Source organism: Durio zibethinus, chromosome 22 (genome assembly GCF_047325235.1).
Source record: "Durio zibethinus cultivar Kanyao isolate XHJ-2024 chromosome 22, ASM4732523v1, whole genome shotgun sequence".
Lineage (NCBI taxonomy): Eukaryota > Viridiplantae > Streptophyta > Magnoliopsida > Malvales > Malvaceae > Durio > Durio zibethinus.
Window position 1 is genome coordinate 21,321,797 of NC_143183.1, and position 18,167 is coordinate 21,339,963.

Consider the following 18,167-nt stretch of genomic DNA (forward strand, 5'->3'; position numbering starts at 1 on the left):
ATGGATAAGGAATGATATATATGTAGAGATTTAAACCCAAACTTATAAGGCACCTTTTATCGGATAAAATCATGAGACTTTTAAGTCAAAGTAGAGAATATCTCACAGATTGGGTATGAATCTTCACAAATGCATCAAAACATGTTAATTTCTTAATTATAAATCATAAATCACAGTTAAATACATATTTCATACAAATTATGTTATTATACAGATGGATGGGCAAATGGAGAGAACAAATCAAATTTTGAAATATATGCTTTCAGCATGTGTGATTGATCTAAAAGGTAGTTGGGATGATTACTTACCTTTAGCAGAGTTCACTTGTAATAATAGTTACCAATCTAGCATTGAGAGCCTTGTACAATAAGAAATGTAGATCTCTTTTATATTGGGATGATGTTCAGGAAAGAAAACTTTTGGGGTCGAAAATGGTGCAATTGACTGTGGAAAAGATCAAGGCGATTAGGGAGAGACTTAAAGCAGCATAAGATTGTTAAAAAAGTTAGGTAGACAAGTAGAGAAAGGGTTAGAATTTTGATAAAATGGACTATATCTTTTTAAAGGTGTCACCCACAAAAAGTGTTATACGATTTGGGAAGTGAAAAAAGTTAAGCCCACGTTATATAGGACCATTTAAAATTCTCGATAAGGTGGGAGAAGTTGAATATAGAATAGCCTTGTCACCTCAGCTATATGGTGTGCATAATATTTTTCATGTATTCATGTTGAGGACATATTTCTTTGACCCAAGCCATGTGATAAATTATGAGCCTTTAGAAGTTCAAGAGGATTTAACATACTTGGAATATCCTATTCGAATAGTTGATCAGAAAGAGCAAGTTTTATGGAACAAAACTATTCCTTTTATAAAAGTTTAATGGATCAATCATACATCAAGAGAAACAACTTGGGAAATGAAAGATGATATGAAGAAATGACATCCTCAATTATTAAAAAATGAAGGTAAATCAAGTTTTAAGGATGAAACTTTTTATAAGTTAGGGAGAATGTAATACTCATAAAAAAAAGGGACTATTTTAAGTATTTTTTATAAGTGAAGGGACTCTTTAATAAAGAATGAAAAATGCATACGAGATATTGATAAATAACCCAATTTTTTTAATAGGGTTAACTTATTCTACTAGTCACGACTAATCGAGACAATAAAATGGCATATTTCTTCTCTTTGTCTTATATAAAAAAGACAAATCAAAGATTTCAATTGAAGGCTTAGAACAAAATCTAAAAAGAGAATTGTCTGTCAAAGGTGAGTAAATAATTTTTTTCAATTTTGGAGAAATAATATTGATTGCTAAGTCTTTATAATGTGTAATTGAGAAACTCTAAAATTTTAGGAAATCCATTTTCCCCCTTCAAGATTAGTTTTGACAAATAATTTAGACTTTGATTAGGGTTTAATTAAGTGTTGAGAAAGTTTGGTAATGTGCTTTTGTTGCTGTAAAAATAAGAAACAGAAATTTGATGGGGTTAGAAAGGAAAATTTCTATTTCGTATGAACCTTGATGTTTACAGTAATGAATTAGGATAATATTTCATATTAAAGGATAAAATACTACTATGATTATTATATATCATTGGAAAGTTTGCTAAATTTACTTCCCAAAGAAATAAACAAGAGTCAATTCCAATTTTTATGTGAAGACTAGTTTAATATTTACTTAAGGATATGCAAGCTGCCAAATAGCAGTAGCAAGGAAGGATTACGAAATTCCTCTTAATTTTTATATAAGGAATTATATATTGAACCATCATGTTTGGAAAGGTCACTATGTCTACTTTCCAACTAAACAAGCAGAATTGAATTCTGAGTTTCTTATGAATAAATACGTAATTTTTATTAGAAGGTATATATGCTGAATGATAGCAGCATATGACGTGGATTTCAAAGTTATTCTTATTAATCTACAAAGAATCACGAGGTGGGCCATATATTGTTGAAAGCTTATTAAGTCTAGTTTCTAACGCATTAAAAATATCTTAATTCTGAGTTGGATATTTTGAGATAGGGCAGTTTTAGTGAAAGGAGCTTAGGCTATCAGTATTAATTAGTTAAGTTAACCCTTGTTTAACTTAATTGTTTTTGGCATAATTGATCTGAAAATGGGTTGATTAATTACTGTTATATTGAAATTATCTTAAATACGCTGTTAATTATTTGGGAGGAAAAACTTAGTAGTGGAATCGAAAGGAAGTAAGTAGAATCTCATACACTTTACTTGTTTTCGAACCTATGTATATATGTATGTTTCTAAATGAATAAATATTTTATTTCATTATTTTCGATATATGAAAATAGGACCAAGCATATGATTATTTTGTGTTTTTGCTATGTAAATGATAGATTACGCTTATGAATGAAATGAGAAAATGATTTATGTTTAAGGAATGATTTTATAATAGCTACATTTTTATATCCCTGGGAAGTGGGATCATCGACATCAGAATTAGTTCTATGACTTTGACTAACGGGTAATAGTAGTTAGCATATGATCATAAAGCCCGACTAACAGATTATAGTAGTTAGTGTAAAGCCTTGGCTAGTGGGTTGTAATAGTTAACAATGATCATGGTGATGAAATTATTGATACGGCTAATGTCATGGGTTATAGTAGTGACCGCAGCTAATGATAAACTAACGATGAACTAATAATTTATGATAATGATGATTTATGATGGTTTTAATGATTGATCAATGATTTGATTATGATATTTGAATGGCAGCATATTTTACAATGATTTATGAATTGATATGTTTTGATATTGATTTATAATTTACGAAATATTTGACATAATGATGATTTTGAAAATGTTTTGATATTATGATTTGATGAATATTTTGAATGATCTATATAATATGTATGAAAATGATGCTTGATCTAGTAAAGTGTGTGAGTCTATACTTGTTGAGCTGTGATTTGTTCATTTTTTTTTTTTACTTTTTCTTTATAGACGAGTAAGTAATATATTTTCTTAGTTTTGTGAAAAGTTAGAAGATCAAATGAGAAAGATTATTTAGTCGTTGAAGACAATGCTGGCCAATGACATCTTATAAAACGGTTTTATATTTTTATATAATTTGTATTTGGATATATAGAGATGTATCATTAGTTGGATTAAATATATTGATTTTACTTGACAAATTATATTAATTTATTAAAAAATTTTAAAATGATTAAGAAAAAAAATTTCATATTACTTTCAAGTTTTACTTCAAAATAATATGACCGTGTTATGTTTTGGTTTCGGAATGTGATAAGTAGGTTCCATCAAGGCATATTCATCAATAAGTTGTTTTCTGTTTTCTACAATGCCAAAATAGAAATGCCGGAAAAGGACGAGAAAAAAAAGGATGTCCATTTAGGATGTTCATTTCTCAACCCTGTATTGATTGTTAATTAGTCGTTTGGTTTTCTGTTTAAACTTTATCATCAGACAACTTGTAATTTTGCAATTAGAAGAAACAAGCTTGGGAGCTTAAGCCTTAAGGACAAATGTAGAAAAATTATGCATCTACCTTATTTTCTAGCCGTGCAACCTTGACCTGTGTCAAGTTTAATGCAGACCAATAAATTTGCCAGGCTAAGGCGGGCAAGAAAAATTGCAAAAGCAGGCTGCAATTACCTTAAACCATTGAATATGGCCGGATAGATAATTTTAATTTTCAAATTAAAATTAAAATTAAATAAAAGATAAATTTTATTATTAAAATAACATCTCAAATCATGCAAGATCAAAACTAAAAAACTTATATCCAAAACCCAACTCATAGATAGATTTAATGATATTCAACTTTTTTATGAGTAAAAAATGTAAATTCAATGATATGAAATATATTAACATCCTCGATCACTTAAAATTTTAGTGTAATTCTCGAATGACTTGTCTTGTATTTCCTTGTCCAGCAATATGATTATTAATTAAACAAACTGATCAATCAACAATCAATTTATCGAACGAATTCATTCCCACTTCACTTAGTAATGCCATTATCAAGGTTTTTCTTTTTTAGATTGAATTTGAAGTTTGTAATTCAATTTCCTAATTGTTGAAATTTTCAAATTTCTCGGAGCAAAAAATAAAATTAAAAGTGTGCGTGATCATTGGTGAAGCTTTAGCTTCTTGATTTAAAATTTGTATCCGAATATTTGATTTTATGATTGATGTATTATACTTATTTAACATGGATTTGAATTTTTTTTAAATAAATAAAAAATAATACTACTTGTCTAAGGTTTAAGGATTTCAGGCAGAAAATTTTGGTCATTTCTTCTTAATTAATATTGATGACCCTGTTGGAAACTATTTGATAAATTTCCAAAAAAAAAAAAGAAGATAATGTTTGTTTGAGAAAAGATACACCCATCATTAGAAACTGATACCTTTTTCACAACATAATTTCCTATATATATATATATATATAACTCCATTGTTTTGCAGTTTCAATTGACTTTGAGTTTCAACTTTCACTGATACAAAACAAATTGCTCACTGATCACAAACTTTGAACTCTTATTCCCAAATCTCTCTCACAAGCAGACGTGCATTTTCACACACATTACTATCTGAATAATAATGGCATTAATCTCTCAGTAGGCGTCAGGATTTGCTAGGAGATAGGCTTCAATAGCCTTGAATAATCCCAAGGCCTTTTCTTTGCCGGCCTTGATTTCTTCTTCCTTGATCTCAATATCACCAATGGTGTAATACTTGCTGATGTTCTTGCAGATGGAACCTCCGTCAGGAGAGGGCTCCAATTTGGTCTCGTAAGTGATTTTCTCAAGTGTGTTCATCAGAGCATCACCTTCAATCACACTGTAACAATATGTAAAATTATCTTTGTCTACTGCTTCTACCTTGTGCTTCACATAATTGAACCGGCTCCCTGCATGTGAAAAAGGCAAATAAAGAGCAATGGTTACTTAAAGCAAAAAGTACAGACCCGAACATTTAGTTCAATGATAATCACGTGAACTAACCATCACCAAAAGTAATTTTCTTGATGCTGCCAGGCCCTCCATCTCCTTCAATGAATTCAACGCTCTTAAATGCCTTGGGCACAATCTTGGGGATGAGCTTGTCACCGTCAAGGACAAAAGCCTGAAACATCTTGGCTGGGGGAATTGCTGTAACAATTTCAGTTTCATAAGTGAAAAGCCCCATGATGACCAAATGGTTTTTGGAAAGCGAGAATTGATTGCTTAATTTTTTGGAGAGATTTTGAGGTGCAGATATTTGAACCTGAAGGAGTGGTATTTATAGACTGATGAGCTTGAAGGTTACCTTCTGTAAATATAGCCTGGTGGATGAAATTAGGTGAGCTCTTCATATTTTATATTCAGTTGGTTCAATCATGACTTGGTAATCAAAATATTTTAACAACAAATATTGTATTTCTAGACATAGAAAAGCACCTTAAAGATGAGAACAAAATTGCTTAATTTTTTCTGTCTTTGTCTAACATGAATATTATAACAAGCAAGGCTATGCCTGCAAGGAACAAATTTATGGACCTTGTCTGCAATTAACCTTGAATTTGGGTACTTTTCTGACGGCATTTTTTAAACTTTATTAAATCACATCATCAGATTATTGCTATGGGAGAGTCCACTCTCTCATATCTACATGTTAAAAGTATCAATGAAATTTATTTTGAAACAAACTCATTGTTTTAAAAGATGGTTAAGGGTAGACATGAAAAATCATGACAGAACATTTTGCAGAATAATTCACCAAGCGCCAGCAAAAAGCATAATTTGGTCCCTTAAGCTAAGCTATAAGACATGCAGTAAGACTGTAGAGAAAGTTTGGCGTTGCCATTGCCATCATATTTGTGAGGATTAGTCTCAATCTTAGCTTGGTTAATGTTATTAATTCGACTTGGTATCTTGCTAAAACTCACAATTAGTTTAACAGAAGCTGGCAGGAAATAAACAAAAAGGGGTTCAGTATTGTTAAATGACTTGGAAATATGGATCAAAATTTTAGAAACAGGAAATTTTTACCTAGTAAATGGCGTGTTCATATGGTTTTTGCTCAATAGGTAGAAATGTTCAAAGTCTTATGGTCCCAAGCAACGTTATGAAAAAATTATTAAAATTTTTTATTAGCCAAAGTTGACTAACTCTTAAAGCTGCTGACTTCCTAATCTTAACATCATATGTATAGACTTTTACAAATGGATCATAGCTTGAGAATATAGGAAAGGGTTTTTAAATGATGGGATTTGAATTGATACTTGCTGGATGTCATCTCTTAAAAGTAATTGTATGAATTAACTGAATTAAGCTCGGATTCATAACATTTTTGTCTTTCAATATTATGTATCCTACCAAAACAGCTTTAGTCTAACAATTAGGCTTTGATGTTGTTTGTAGAATAGGCTTCAACCAGGCAACAAGAAGTTATCAGTGTATTATTATCTTTCAGCTAGCCGAGTTCATCAGACATGACCCAAATTTCTACAATTCATCCTCTTTCAAGTAAAAAGAAACTATTCTATTTTATTAGTTTGGTTTGATTAATTATCCTGATTTTTTCAAACCAACTTGTCCAATTTGAAAACTTGGGGAGGAGATTGGGAATTCACCATGTGCTTACCTAGTCTCTCAACTAAATTTGAAATTTATTGCCGAGTCTCAAAACTGTAACTTGTAAATTTTCAGAGTTCTTAACTTAAACCTTCTACCATGCATCAAGTCCAATGATGGAGAACATGTTTTTTCCTGGTGCTCAGACTTCATGGATTTGAAATTCCCCAAAAACTAGGTGTTTTGCAAGCAGGTTGGATGTCTAAGAAGAATTGAGGAATTTCTAGCAGAAATAGTTTGGCAACTTTGACATTTCTTCAGAAAAAATTGACCACACTGTGCTCAATAATTTGATAAGTCTTGAAAGATGAAGATAAATAGATAATGCACCAAGCCATTGGCAATAGACAGTTTATAGTAAATATATTTGGTTCTCCCTTATTTAGCACTGCTAAACATTGAAACACGATAGCACAAGGTTCCTGCTGGTCATGACATTTTGACCGCTTATTAGCTAACTGAAGGTCACCTGGACCAACAATTCCAAAACTAAAGGGTCAAAGGAACTCCCTCATACACGCACAAATGCATTCCACGTCAAATTTATGATTATCATTGAAGTGGATGCTATCTCGATATTGGGATTTTCAGTAGGCATCAGGATTTGCCAGGAGGTAGGCTTCAACAGCCTTGAATATTCCCAAGGCTTTTTCTTTGCCGGCCTTGATTCCTTCTTCTGTGATCTCAAAGTCACCAATGGTGTAATATTTACTAGTAGACTTACATATGGATCCCCCGGCCGGAAAGGGTTCCAGCTTGGTTTCGTAAGTAATTTTCTCCAGTATGTTCATCAAAGCATCACCTTCTATTATACTGTAGCTGTAGACAAAATTGTCTCTGTCTAATGTTTCTACCTTCTCTTTCATGTAATTGAATTGGCTTCCTGCATGTGGAAAGGCATATAAATTGTTACTATTTTTTCACAAATACTAAAAAAGCTTAATATATATATATATATATATATATATATATATAGATATGATCCAAAGTATTAAGTTACATAAATTAACTAACCTTCTCCAAAGGTAATCTTCTTGATGCTTCCAGGCTCACCATTGCCTTCAATGTACTCAACACTCTTAAAAGCCTGGGGAACAATCTTGGGAATGAGCTTGTCGGCATCAAGGATACAAGCCTTAAACATCTTGGCTGGAGGGATTGAAGTAGCAACCTCATATTTGTAAGTGAAAATACCCATAATTAAAATTTTGGGAAATGATCAAAGGAAGAAAAAACAGAACTTGATTAATTATTTTGCAGAGGAGATTTTTTGATTTGTTTATATGTGGATCTATTTAGTGTAGTATTTATACAGTCGCCTTCAGGATTAGCTCTTGTGAATTTAGGCCTCTGGAATCTTTGGTGATTTCGTTATGTTTGATTGGATGGCGCCATTTTGACAGATTTTCAACTGATTCTGGTTTGTGTACGTATCTTACTTATCTCTTCAATATACAACAAACAAGCGTACCATGAAAGAACAAATTTGAGGATCTTGGGAGCTGCAACTAGGAAGAAGATTGAAAGGAAAAGAACTCTAATATTTTAAGCCAGCAAAACCTGAATTCAAGTGCTTGGACTATAAGAAACTAATATCAGAAGATTATTCTTGCTACTTCGTGAATCCCATCCTGTCTCATATGTCAACATGATTAAAACCATGATCATGCATGAAATATTTAGTTTGAGTATACGTTTGTTAGTTCTCTGGAAATATAAAACATTTTGCACCAAAGAAACAAAATAACATGAAATGAGTTTAGAAGGTGGCAGAAATCAGAAACCATGACAGAACATGTTACAAAATTTTGTCCGAGCACCAGCATCGGGCCAGAATTCAGTCCCCCTCTCCCCTGTTTGGATCCTCGGCCTGTCTTGATCAATGTTTACGTGTCAAATTCAATATGGTTATGTTCATGTAAGATTAACAAAAAGGTGAAATTTGAGACTTTTTGTAATGCCCTTCTCCTTTTACCCCATTAAATTTATACTTAAAACATGTTGGGTACTCCATTTCTCATTGTATTATTAGGTTCCTGTAGTCAATGAGTACCTGAATTACTTGATTTCAGAAACGTGTATGAAAATCCTCCATTCTCCATGGTTTCTCCAGTACTAATACTTGATTAGCGCGTGTGAGAGGAACAAATATTTAGGATCATGAGTGAAATTATTCCAATATTAGCTAAATATCTGTAAAAAATGGATTCTGAACCATTTATAAGTTGAAATTATATAAAAGTTCAAGCCAAGAACCAACTCGAAAACATTTAACTTATCCAACAAATTAAAGGTGGAAGATTAGGTTTTATATAACAATGATTATTCAATACCAAAAGGTAGAATGATTTATGGTATTTGTAAACACCATTTTGTATTATTATTATTATTATTATTTATTTTTTTCTTTTTTTTTCTTTTTCTTTATTTTTCCTTATTCGATTCAGTTTGACAAAAATATGAGTGCATTAAATGCACCTTCCCCGAAAGTCAAAAATCCCAACCACCGCTACTATTGGCAGCCGCCTGATACCCTACCTAACTTGGTAGCATGGATTTCAGCTTAAAAATTTGAGATTTGAATCCCAAAAAGCTTTATAAATAGAGCTCATTACCTACACAAAAGAGGAGAGCGATGGATTAAAAAAAAAAAAAAACAAAAGCTCTGTAAAAGCGAAAAAAATTGCCAAAAAAATTAAAAAAAAAAGCTTTCTGTAAAAAAAAAAAAAAAGAACCAAAAACCATGGTCCCCAAGGTAGGGGAACCTAGCGCCAGTATAAAAAAAAACACACAAACACAAAAAAAAAAAAAATTTGGCCAAACCTTCCAGGCCAGATCTACGCCATTTGGAGCTATTTTCGCTAAACTAGGCTTAGATATGGATTCTGGAGGCTGGGAAGAGTATTGGGTGAATTTTGAAAGTTTTTTGATCACCGGCGATGGATACTAGGGACCAGTGGCGGCGGCAACGACGACCGACCTGCCTTCTTAGGTTTTGTCTGAAAGAGGAGATGGGAGAGTGCTTTTTTTTTTTTTTTTTTGGTGAAGAAAGGGAGAAATGAGTTAAAAAAAATTTGGTCTTTTATATAAACCGTCAAAACCAAAACAATGCCGTTTTAATAAAAATAAAAATGATGTTGTTTTAGCCCTTGAGGATTCGCGTGTCAACTCGTGACCCGATCCGATGCCCCTCATCTCTTTCAACTTCTAATTGGTTCAGCTGAATCGATCCAGACTAAACTGGACCATCCTCGAACCGCTGACGTCGAACTGACCTAATTAGATCGAACCATCGGACCAAGCCACGCGTTGATCGGACCATTGATTGATCCGGTTCAAGTAAAAATTTTTTTTTGAATTTTTAAAAAATTTTTAAGTATTATTTTTGTGATTTTAAATTTTATTATTAATATTTATGCATGCAAAAATGTTAAAATTTACCAAAATAATTTTTTTTGTTTTATAATAATAATTAACAAAAGTAAATGATGAAATATATAATAAAATTTTTTGATAATTTTGTTAATTTTAGAATAAACCTTATAAAATAATAAAAATGTAAGAAAAGGAAATTTTTATTCGACGATGAGATTCAAAGGTACTCTGAGTAGTGATACCTAAAAAAATTCTAAGTGAGAAGATTTTTTTAAATACTATTAGTGTATTAGAGTATTTATAAAAAATTTTCAACACAATAAAAATTTTTTTTTTTTACTAATAAATTACAAATAATAATAATGTAAATATAGAAAAAGGAAATTTTATCCAATGATGGGATTTTAAAAATATTTCGAATAGTGATGCTTTACGAAATCCTTAGATAAAAAGATTTATTTAAATATTACCAGTGTATTGAAATATTTATAGAAAAACTTCAATATAATAAAAATTCTTTTTTTTTTCTTCAAAAATTTAAATAAAAAAATCAAACAAAACAATTAATAAAATTTCTAAAAAAGAGAATAAAATACATGCGTCAACATATCAGTATTTTGCGTCGCATACATAATAAAGTTTTTGCAAAAAGTAAATTCGAGCTTTCGAGGATGAGATTCTAAAGTATTCTGAGAAGCGATATCTAAAACATCTCTAAGTGAGAAGGAGTTCTTCTAATGTTACCAACGTACTTGAACATTTTAAGAATTATTTCAATAAAAGAGTTCTAATTTATTTTTCTCAAATAAAATTTGGACAATAAATATGGAACAATAATAAAAGAAAAAATCAAAATTTCAATAAACAAAGGAAATCAAGAAAATTACTTTCTAAACACCGAAGTTAAGACTGTTTTCTATCAAAATCAAAGGATAACACGTAGTTAATTGGTACCATTTTAAACGGACGTTGTGGAGGTGCTAATCCTTCCTCACACGTAACCGACTTTCGAACCCAGACTATTTTGTAGACCCTAAAATTGTTCTTTTAATAGATTTTAATTAATTTTAAGATTTTATTAAAAAAGATATATTTTAATAGGTGGTCAATCGTCACTTAGCCAAAAAAGATTGGTGGCGACTCTTTTTTTTATTTTTTTTTCAAATTTGTCGAGCGGACACAAAACCATGACGACAGCTTGGTGACTCCACTAGGGATGCCATTTGTTTTTGAGAGTCAAGCCAAAATTAGCTACGTGTTATCCATAAATTTCGATTTAAACAGTTCTAATTGGTTTCTTAGATTTTTATTTTTCACTTTTAATAAGGAAAAAGCCAAAAAAGAAAACAAATTGAAATAAAAAAGAAAAATTTCACACACGTTTCTTTTACTATGCCTTCTATACTTTATTTTTTTGTGTGTATTATTCTTGATAAATTAGGAAACGTATACACACAATGACATGATGCATCTCATACATGAACTCTATACCCAGGCTCTGTCCCTTATAAAAGGAAGTAAAGTACTTATGCCCTCGTGAGGTGATAACCTCGCAATGACAAGTGAAATATTTTCACTCAAATTGAACCCTTTTCATTTGCAGCCTGTAATGGATAATGATCGGGGTGCCTTACTAGTTCAGAGTGGATGACAGTAAGGAACAATTTGAGAACCTTTAGATGCATGTCAACCTAAACCAAGTATGTAATAAGCCTAGGAAGCTAACCTTAAGTAAGGCCTTGCCCACCTTCTTATTGAAAATACGTAAGTCCAAAATGTATAAGAATAAAAGCTATGTGTAATACTAAACAAAACAAAACAAAAAATCTCAAAACTAAAAGAAAATATTTTTTTTAATCTCAAAAAACATCTTTACACTAACTCAATTTTGTTTTGTTTTGTTTTTCTTTTTACATTAATCATATCATATAGTTCTGTATCAAAATATTTGCTCTAGGATATCTTTCTCTCAAGAAATCTTCATGGATCCCATAGAATCATAGATTTGTTCATCCTTAGTCAGTGTCCCATGTGAGCCATATAATGATGTACATGTTTGGTCAAAAGAAACCCAACAAAAGAATGAAGATTATCTGCCTACCAGTTATGTGTCTGAGTTACCCAAGAAGGTGTATTTGGATCTCACGCAGAATGATTTAGAAGACTTAGCCATTATCTAGGGTTAGTTAAATGAAGAAAGAAAAAGAAGCTTTTGTAAGAAGTACAAGCATATTGCATTTCTCATTTTGGATGATTGATGAACAGTTAATCAGGGTAGCTATACAGTTTTGGGATTTGTCCTATAGATGCTTTGCTTTTAATCAGAAAGATTTAGTGCCAACTATTGAAGAATATTTGGTTTTGCTCGGGATAAAACTACAGTGTCCAGATAAAATATTTACCCGAAAGCTAAAATCAGGTTATCACAAAAAGTTGGTCAAGCTTATGGGGGTTAAAGTGAAAATCATTGATTCTTTTGTGAAGCCTAAATGTGAACATCTCGGCATTCGTTAGGACTTTCTCTGAAACTTCATTTAAGAGCATTTGAATGATAACCAAAGCATGGCTGTGTTTGCTCTAGCATTGTATAGTATGGTAGTCTTTTCAAAGACTTTAGGTTACATTGAGATAACTGTGGTAAACTTTTTTAAGCAAATTGAAACCCAAGCAATTAATCTCACTCCTGTAGTCCTAGTTGAAACCATTAGGTCATTGAATTTCTATCGATAAAATGAAAAAGAATAATTCATAGGGTGTGCATCGCTATTGTATGTGTGGGTTAGAAGTCATTTCAAGTGTGGGAAGAGTGCATTCTCAAAATCGTATCTTTGATACAAGGCACCAATCGAAGAGTTATGCAAAAGTCAATGATCGACATTGAAGACCAAGGAAGATTAGGTTCTATTCTTGTGAAAGCTTATCGAAGATGAAATTGAATGGATGACGCCTTGAATGTCTCGAGTGCCTTTATTGTATCATGGAGGAAACGAGCCATGGATATCGCTGTTAGGGCTATGAGGTTGTGAGTTATGCTCCGTTGATGGTGTTTAGGCAATTTAGTGCAAAGCAGTTTGTTTCTGCCACTCATGGCCTGGTTCAGGTAGAATTCATTTACGGGGAACCAAATCCACTGAGAACCTCGAAGCAATTGATTCAAGCATGGAAGAAAACATGAAAAATAAGATTAGGGCCTCTCATTGACAAAGTCACCCTTGATTGTCAAATTTGGAAAGCAAAATGGCTTAGAGACATAATACTTTCTTTTGATGATAGCATACATCAATCAGCTAATCTTTCAGAAGAAGTGCAATTATTAGAAGTTGAGATTATAAAAAAAAAATTAGAAGCTGAAAAAAAAAATAAGAAGAGAAAACTTAAGACTTCACGAGAAAGTGGGATAGTTGAAATATGAAGTAAAGATACAATGGAGCAAATTGGAGAAAGTCATTAAAGAATAGGATATGGCCAATAATGATTTGAAAAATCTACACAAAAAAAAGAGATTACGAGTTCAATTCAAAACCAAAAAAGTCACAAAGTCTTACCTTAGTGGGCAATGTGAAATGGATGAGCTTTGAGAGGAAATGAACCAATTGAAGGGCAAAGCTCAAGAAAGTAAGAGAAAGCCACCAAAATTTTTGAAGAATGCCAAATTGGAAGGGGTTATACTCTACAGCTTCAGCAAGATTGGTGAAATGCCAAAAAAAAAAGGAAAAGTTGAAAGCCATGATCAAAAAAGAGAGAAAAAAACATCTTAAAATACTAAACGAAAAAGAATCACTTCACCAGGTAATCTAAAGGTTGGAGCTGCAACTGCAAGACCATAAAAACCATATTTCAGCAATAATAAATGAGTGGCAGAAAAGAAAAAAGATTAGATCTTCACATGTGATTCGAAAAGAAATGCTTGCATGAGATGGAGAGCAGAAAGCTTAGGAAGGCAATGGTATATAGAGCAGATGACCAATCAAGTTTGCAAAGTAATGAAGAAGGCATATGAGATGGATAAAAGGTAGAAGTGTTAAGAAGAGAAGTCAATCTCATAGGGGAATGTGGACAGTGTTTAGTAAACTTTTTAGATGAAGCCAAGGATCATTATGAGCAAGTTAAATACTTTTATGGATATAATTCTAGGATGATAAATCTCATGTAACAAAGTTGTAAGGAATTAATGAAATTTTATAGTATTGAAATTTGTCCAAGAGCAAATATCTTCCACTTGCATTCATGCATCATGTACACCATTTTTTTTTTTTTTCAAAAAAATAAAATTTTCAACACATGGCATTTTGATTTTTTTTTAAAATTTTTATGATAATTAAGGTTCAAGAATAGCTCGCCTACCAAAAATTTTGACTTAACCTACTCTTCATTCATATAATACTAGGACTCAAGCAAAAATCATGGAGTAAGAACAGGTTAGTCAATTTGAGAGAATCGAGAAAGCTCAGGAAGAACTAAGAGGGGATTTTAGTATAATAATGGATATGCTCAAGAAACTTAATAAAATAAAGTAATGGAAGAAAACCTCAGCTTTCAAGAATAATCGCCAGACATGGTGGATCTTGTTTACCCTCTAGGATTTGAGCCACGATCGATCTAACCTTTTCAAAGAACTAGAGTACAAATTCTTACTCTTGGAGGATATTCCAATCTTTATCCGGGAATGACATCCGCACCTGCTTTAGGACAATTTCAAAATTTTGTTAATCCTGTTATGATGAAAAAACCACCCAAGCCAATCTTGATTCCTAACTAAGATGACCCTAAGGAGAGAGAAAAGCTAGGGATAAAGGCACTCGAGAAAGTAGAAGACACTAGTGCCCAACAGAAGATGAAATTATTAGAAGAAAGACTTAGGGTCATAGAGGCATGAATTTTATGGCTCTACGGATGTAGTCGAGGTATGTTTGATCCCAAACGTGATCATTTCACCTAAATTTAAGGTCTTTAAATTTAAAAATATGATGACACAAAATGCTCGATGACCCATATCGGCATGTATTATCGTAAAATGATATCATATGCTCTTGATGAGAAACTATTGATAAACGTATTTCAAGATAACTTTATAGGGTCTGCAGTTAGATGGAATGTCCAACTAGATAGGACTCGTATTCATTCTTGGCAAGAGTTCACTAGGGTTTTCCTTACACAATATCGACATGTCATAGATTTAGTTTCAGATCATCTATCTCTATAAAGTATAAAAAAAAAGGTAACAGAAGGCTTTAAAAAGTATGCACAGAGATAGAGAGATATGACCATGCAAGTACAACCTCTTATCACTAAAAAAGAAACAATTATCTTATTTGTAATACTCTAAAAGCATCTTACTATAAAAAGTTGATTGGTAATGTAACCAAAAACTTTACAGATATGGTGATATCAGGTGAGATTATTGAAAATGCTATAAAAAATAGCAAGCTTGATGCAGGAGAAACAAGCAACACAAAGACAAGTGCAACATCGAAAAAAAAAAATGAAATCCAAGCAATGAAATATATGGTGTAATAGTTTAGAGGATTCACTCCATACCCCACTCCAGTGTACCAAACCCATTACTCTCTTATAAATAATGCTACCTCTATCCCTTATCCATATTAGCCATTCTAGCCACTACAACCATTAGCTTATCCACTTCAGTTTTTGCTATATTTTTGAATACCTACCTATTCCTACAACCGTCCTGCTACACTTACAAGATCAGAATGGAGATCCAGTCTAAGTAGTGGTTCTAGAGCTCCAAGAATTACCTAAGAAAAACCCACTTTTGACCTTATTCCTATGACATATACAAATTTATACCCTTGACTTATTGATAAACATTTATTAGCCTTTGTTATTGTTGAGCCTTTAAAACCTTTGTTTCTCACATGGTATGACCCTAATGCACATTGTGATTATCATTATGGAAACCTAGGTCATTCCATTGAGAACTGTATTGCTTTGAAGCGTGAAGTGCAGGGATTAATTAATGAAAGGGTGTTAAACTTTGAGACCAGCCAACAAGGGACTCCAAATGTTAATGGAAACCCTCTATTGAACCATACCAGACCATCAATAAATGCTTTAATTAATGGACAAATAAGCCATGTAAAGGAAAAGATAGATGAAGTTAAGATTTTGATGGCTAAAGTGTTTAAAGCCTTGGTTAAGGCTGATTTGTTGAAGTCAATAGAACCTCAAAATTGCTCTGAAGCAATTAACTCAACCAAAAGCTGTAATTATCACAAAAGTGCTTTGGAGCATTCTATTGAGAGTTGTCACCAATTTCATCAAGAGGTGTAAAAGTTGATGGATATGGGTCGGATAAAGTTTTATAAAAAAAAAAGTTGATGAAAGTCGAAGTGTCTACCATTGATTCAAAGAATAAGTTTACGCTAGACCAGTAACAATTTATTATGATGAGAAGTCGACATTGAGGCTAGAAAAGCCCATCTCTCAACTAGTAATGACAATTAAAGTTTCTGGCCCTTTTTCATTCCAAAATAATAAAGCAGTATCATGAAAGTATGATTGTGATATTATAGTTAATCCAGATACTGCAAACATAATGGGTGTAAGAGGTATAACTCAAAGTAAGAGGTGTTATACTCCAAAAGCTTTAGAGAAAGCCAAGAAAGAAAAAGCAAATGTGAAAAAAAAGAGAAAAGTTAGAATAATCCTATTGCAGTCCCAGAAAAAAAATATCAGAAGTCGATCTCTGAGAGTGAAGCTTACGAATTTTTAAAGCAAATAAAATATAATGAGTATAGTGTGATAGAACAATTGAACAAGATGCCAGCTAAAATTTCGTTATTATCATTATTGCTAAGCTCAGAGTCGCACCGTAATGCTTTACTGAAAGTACTAAATCAAGCATATGTGTCCCACAATGTCTCTGTTGAATGCATGGAATAACTTATTAGCAATCTAACAATCTCAAATTACATCTCTTTCAGTGATGAAAAGATTTTTCATGAGGGTTGAAGAAGTACTAAGGCTTTTCACATTACTATATAATGCAAGAGTCATATAATGGCTAAAGTTTTGATCGATAATGGCTCATCCATTAATGTTATGCCTATGACTACTCTAGCAAAACTCTATATTGATAGATCTTATATGAAGCCTAGTCATATGATAATTCGAGCTTTCGATAAAACTTGAAGAGAAGTGCTAGGAGACATAAAAATGCCATTACAGATTGGCCCATGCACTTTCAACATGAAATTCTAAGTTATGGATATCTTTCCCTCATACAGTTGCTTATTGGGTAGGTCATGGATTCATATGGTGGGTGTTGTTCCATCCTTATTGCATTAAAAGTTAAATTCATTATTGATGAAAAATTGATGTGTGGTAAGAAAAAAAGATTTATTGGTCACCCAATCGGTAAATACTCTTTATGTAGAAGTAATAGATGAGCCTTAGAGTGCTCATATAGATATTTCGAGATTACTAATGCAACATATGTGGCTGAAAGATTTAAATTATATTTATCACACTTGTTTACGATTACTAAAATAGTCATTAAGTAGCTCATTGAAATAAGATGGCAACCTAGAACTGGATTAAGAAAAAATCGACAAGGAATCATAGAGCCACTGACAGTATATGATAAAAAAGATAGATTTGGCTTAGGATATAAGCCAACAAGAGGGGATAGAATAAAAATAGTGAATGAAAAAAAAGGTAAGAGAATGACTAATCTTAGGGGATATGAGCCGGAGTCAGAGCCTATGGTAATTCCATACCTCTATGTTTCTTTTCGTTCAAGAGGATATCTTTATCCAAATTTGCCTGAAGCCCTAAATGCAGGATTTGTTGAAGAGTTTTTAGAGCTGGCCATTCAAATGGTGGATGATGAAGTAAAGAAGAGTCAAGATAAAGAGCTGTTTGTGCACCCTTGTCTTTTAGATTTTGAGCTAAATAACTGGAGAATCATAGAGCTACCTGTTATCTTTAAAACTTCTAAAAAGTAATGTATTGTAGAACTTTAAATCCCTAATTGCTTTCTATGAGCATTAGGTGATCTTTTGTGTGTCTTTATGTTTGTTGTTTTAATAAAAGACTCAGAAGATGCATCCGTATTTCTTTTATTCACCTTTATTTAATTATTTTGATAATTCCATTTTTCATTCTACCTTAATCATTTTTTTTTGCCATTCCATTTTTGTGTGCCAATATTCTCTTCAT

The 18,167-nt window shown here is 32.1% G+C and overlaps 2 protein-coding genes across 2 annotated transcripts; both read right to left on the reverse strand.

Annotated features, from left to right (window-relative positions):
- Positions 1 to 4,371: 4,371 nt before the first annotated feature.
- On the reverse strand, positions 4,372 to 5,282 carry LOC111307482 (major allergen Pru ar 1-like). The gene is made up of 2 exons (XM_022905500.2): positions 5,001 to 5,282; positions 4,372 to 4,906 (listed from the first exon to the last, which is right to left on the reverse strand). The coding sequence occupies exons 1-2, from the start codon at positions 5,182 to 5,184 to the stop codon at positions 4,611 to 4,613; spliced, it is 480 nt and encodes a 159-aa protein (XP_022761235.1). The 5' UTR covers positions 5,185 to 5,282; the 3' UTR covers positions 4,372 to 4,610.
- Positions 5,283 to 6,375: 1,093 nt separating this feature from the next.
- Positions 6,376 to 7,809, reverse strand: LOC111307483 (major allergen Pru av 1-like). Its single transcript, XM_089751711.1, has 2 exons — positions 7,626 to 7,809; positions 6,376 to 7,494 (listed from the first exon to the last, which is right to left on the reverse strand). Exons 1-2 carry the CDS (start codon positions 7,807 to 7,809, stop codon positions 7,199 to 7,201), a joined length of 480 nt encoding a protein of 159 aa, XP_089607837.1. The 3' UTR covers positions 6,376 to 7,198.
- Between the last annotated feature and the right edge of the window lie 10,358 nt (positions 7,810 to 18,167).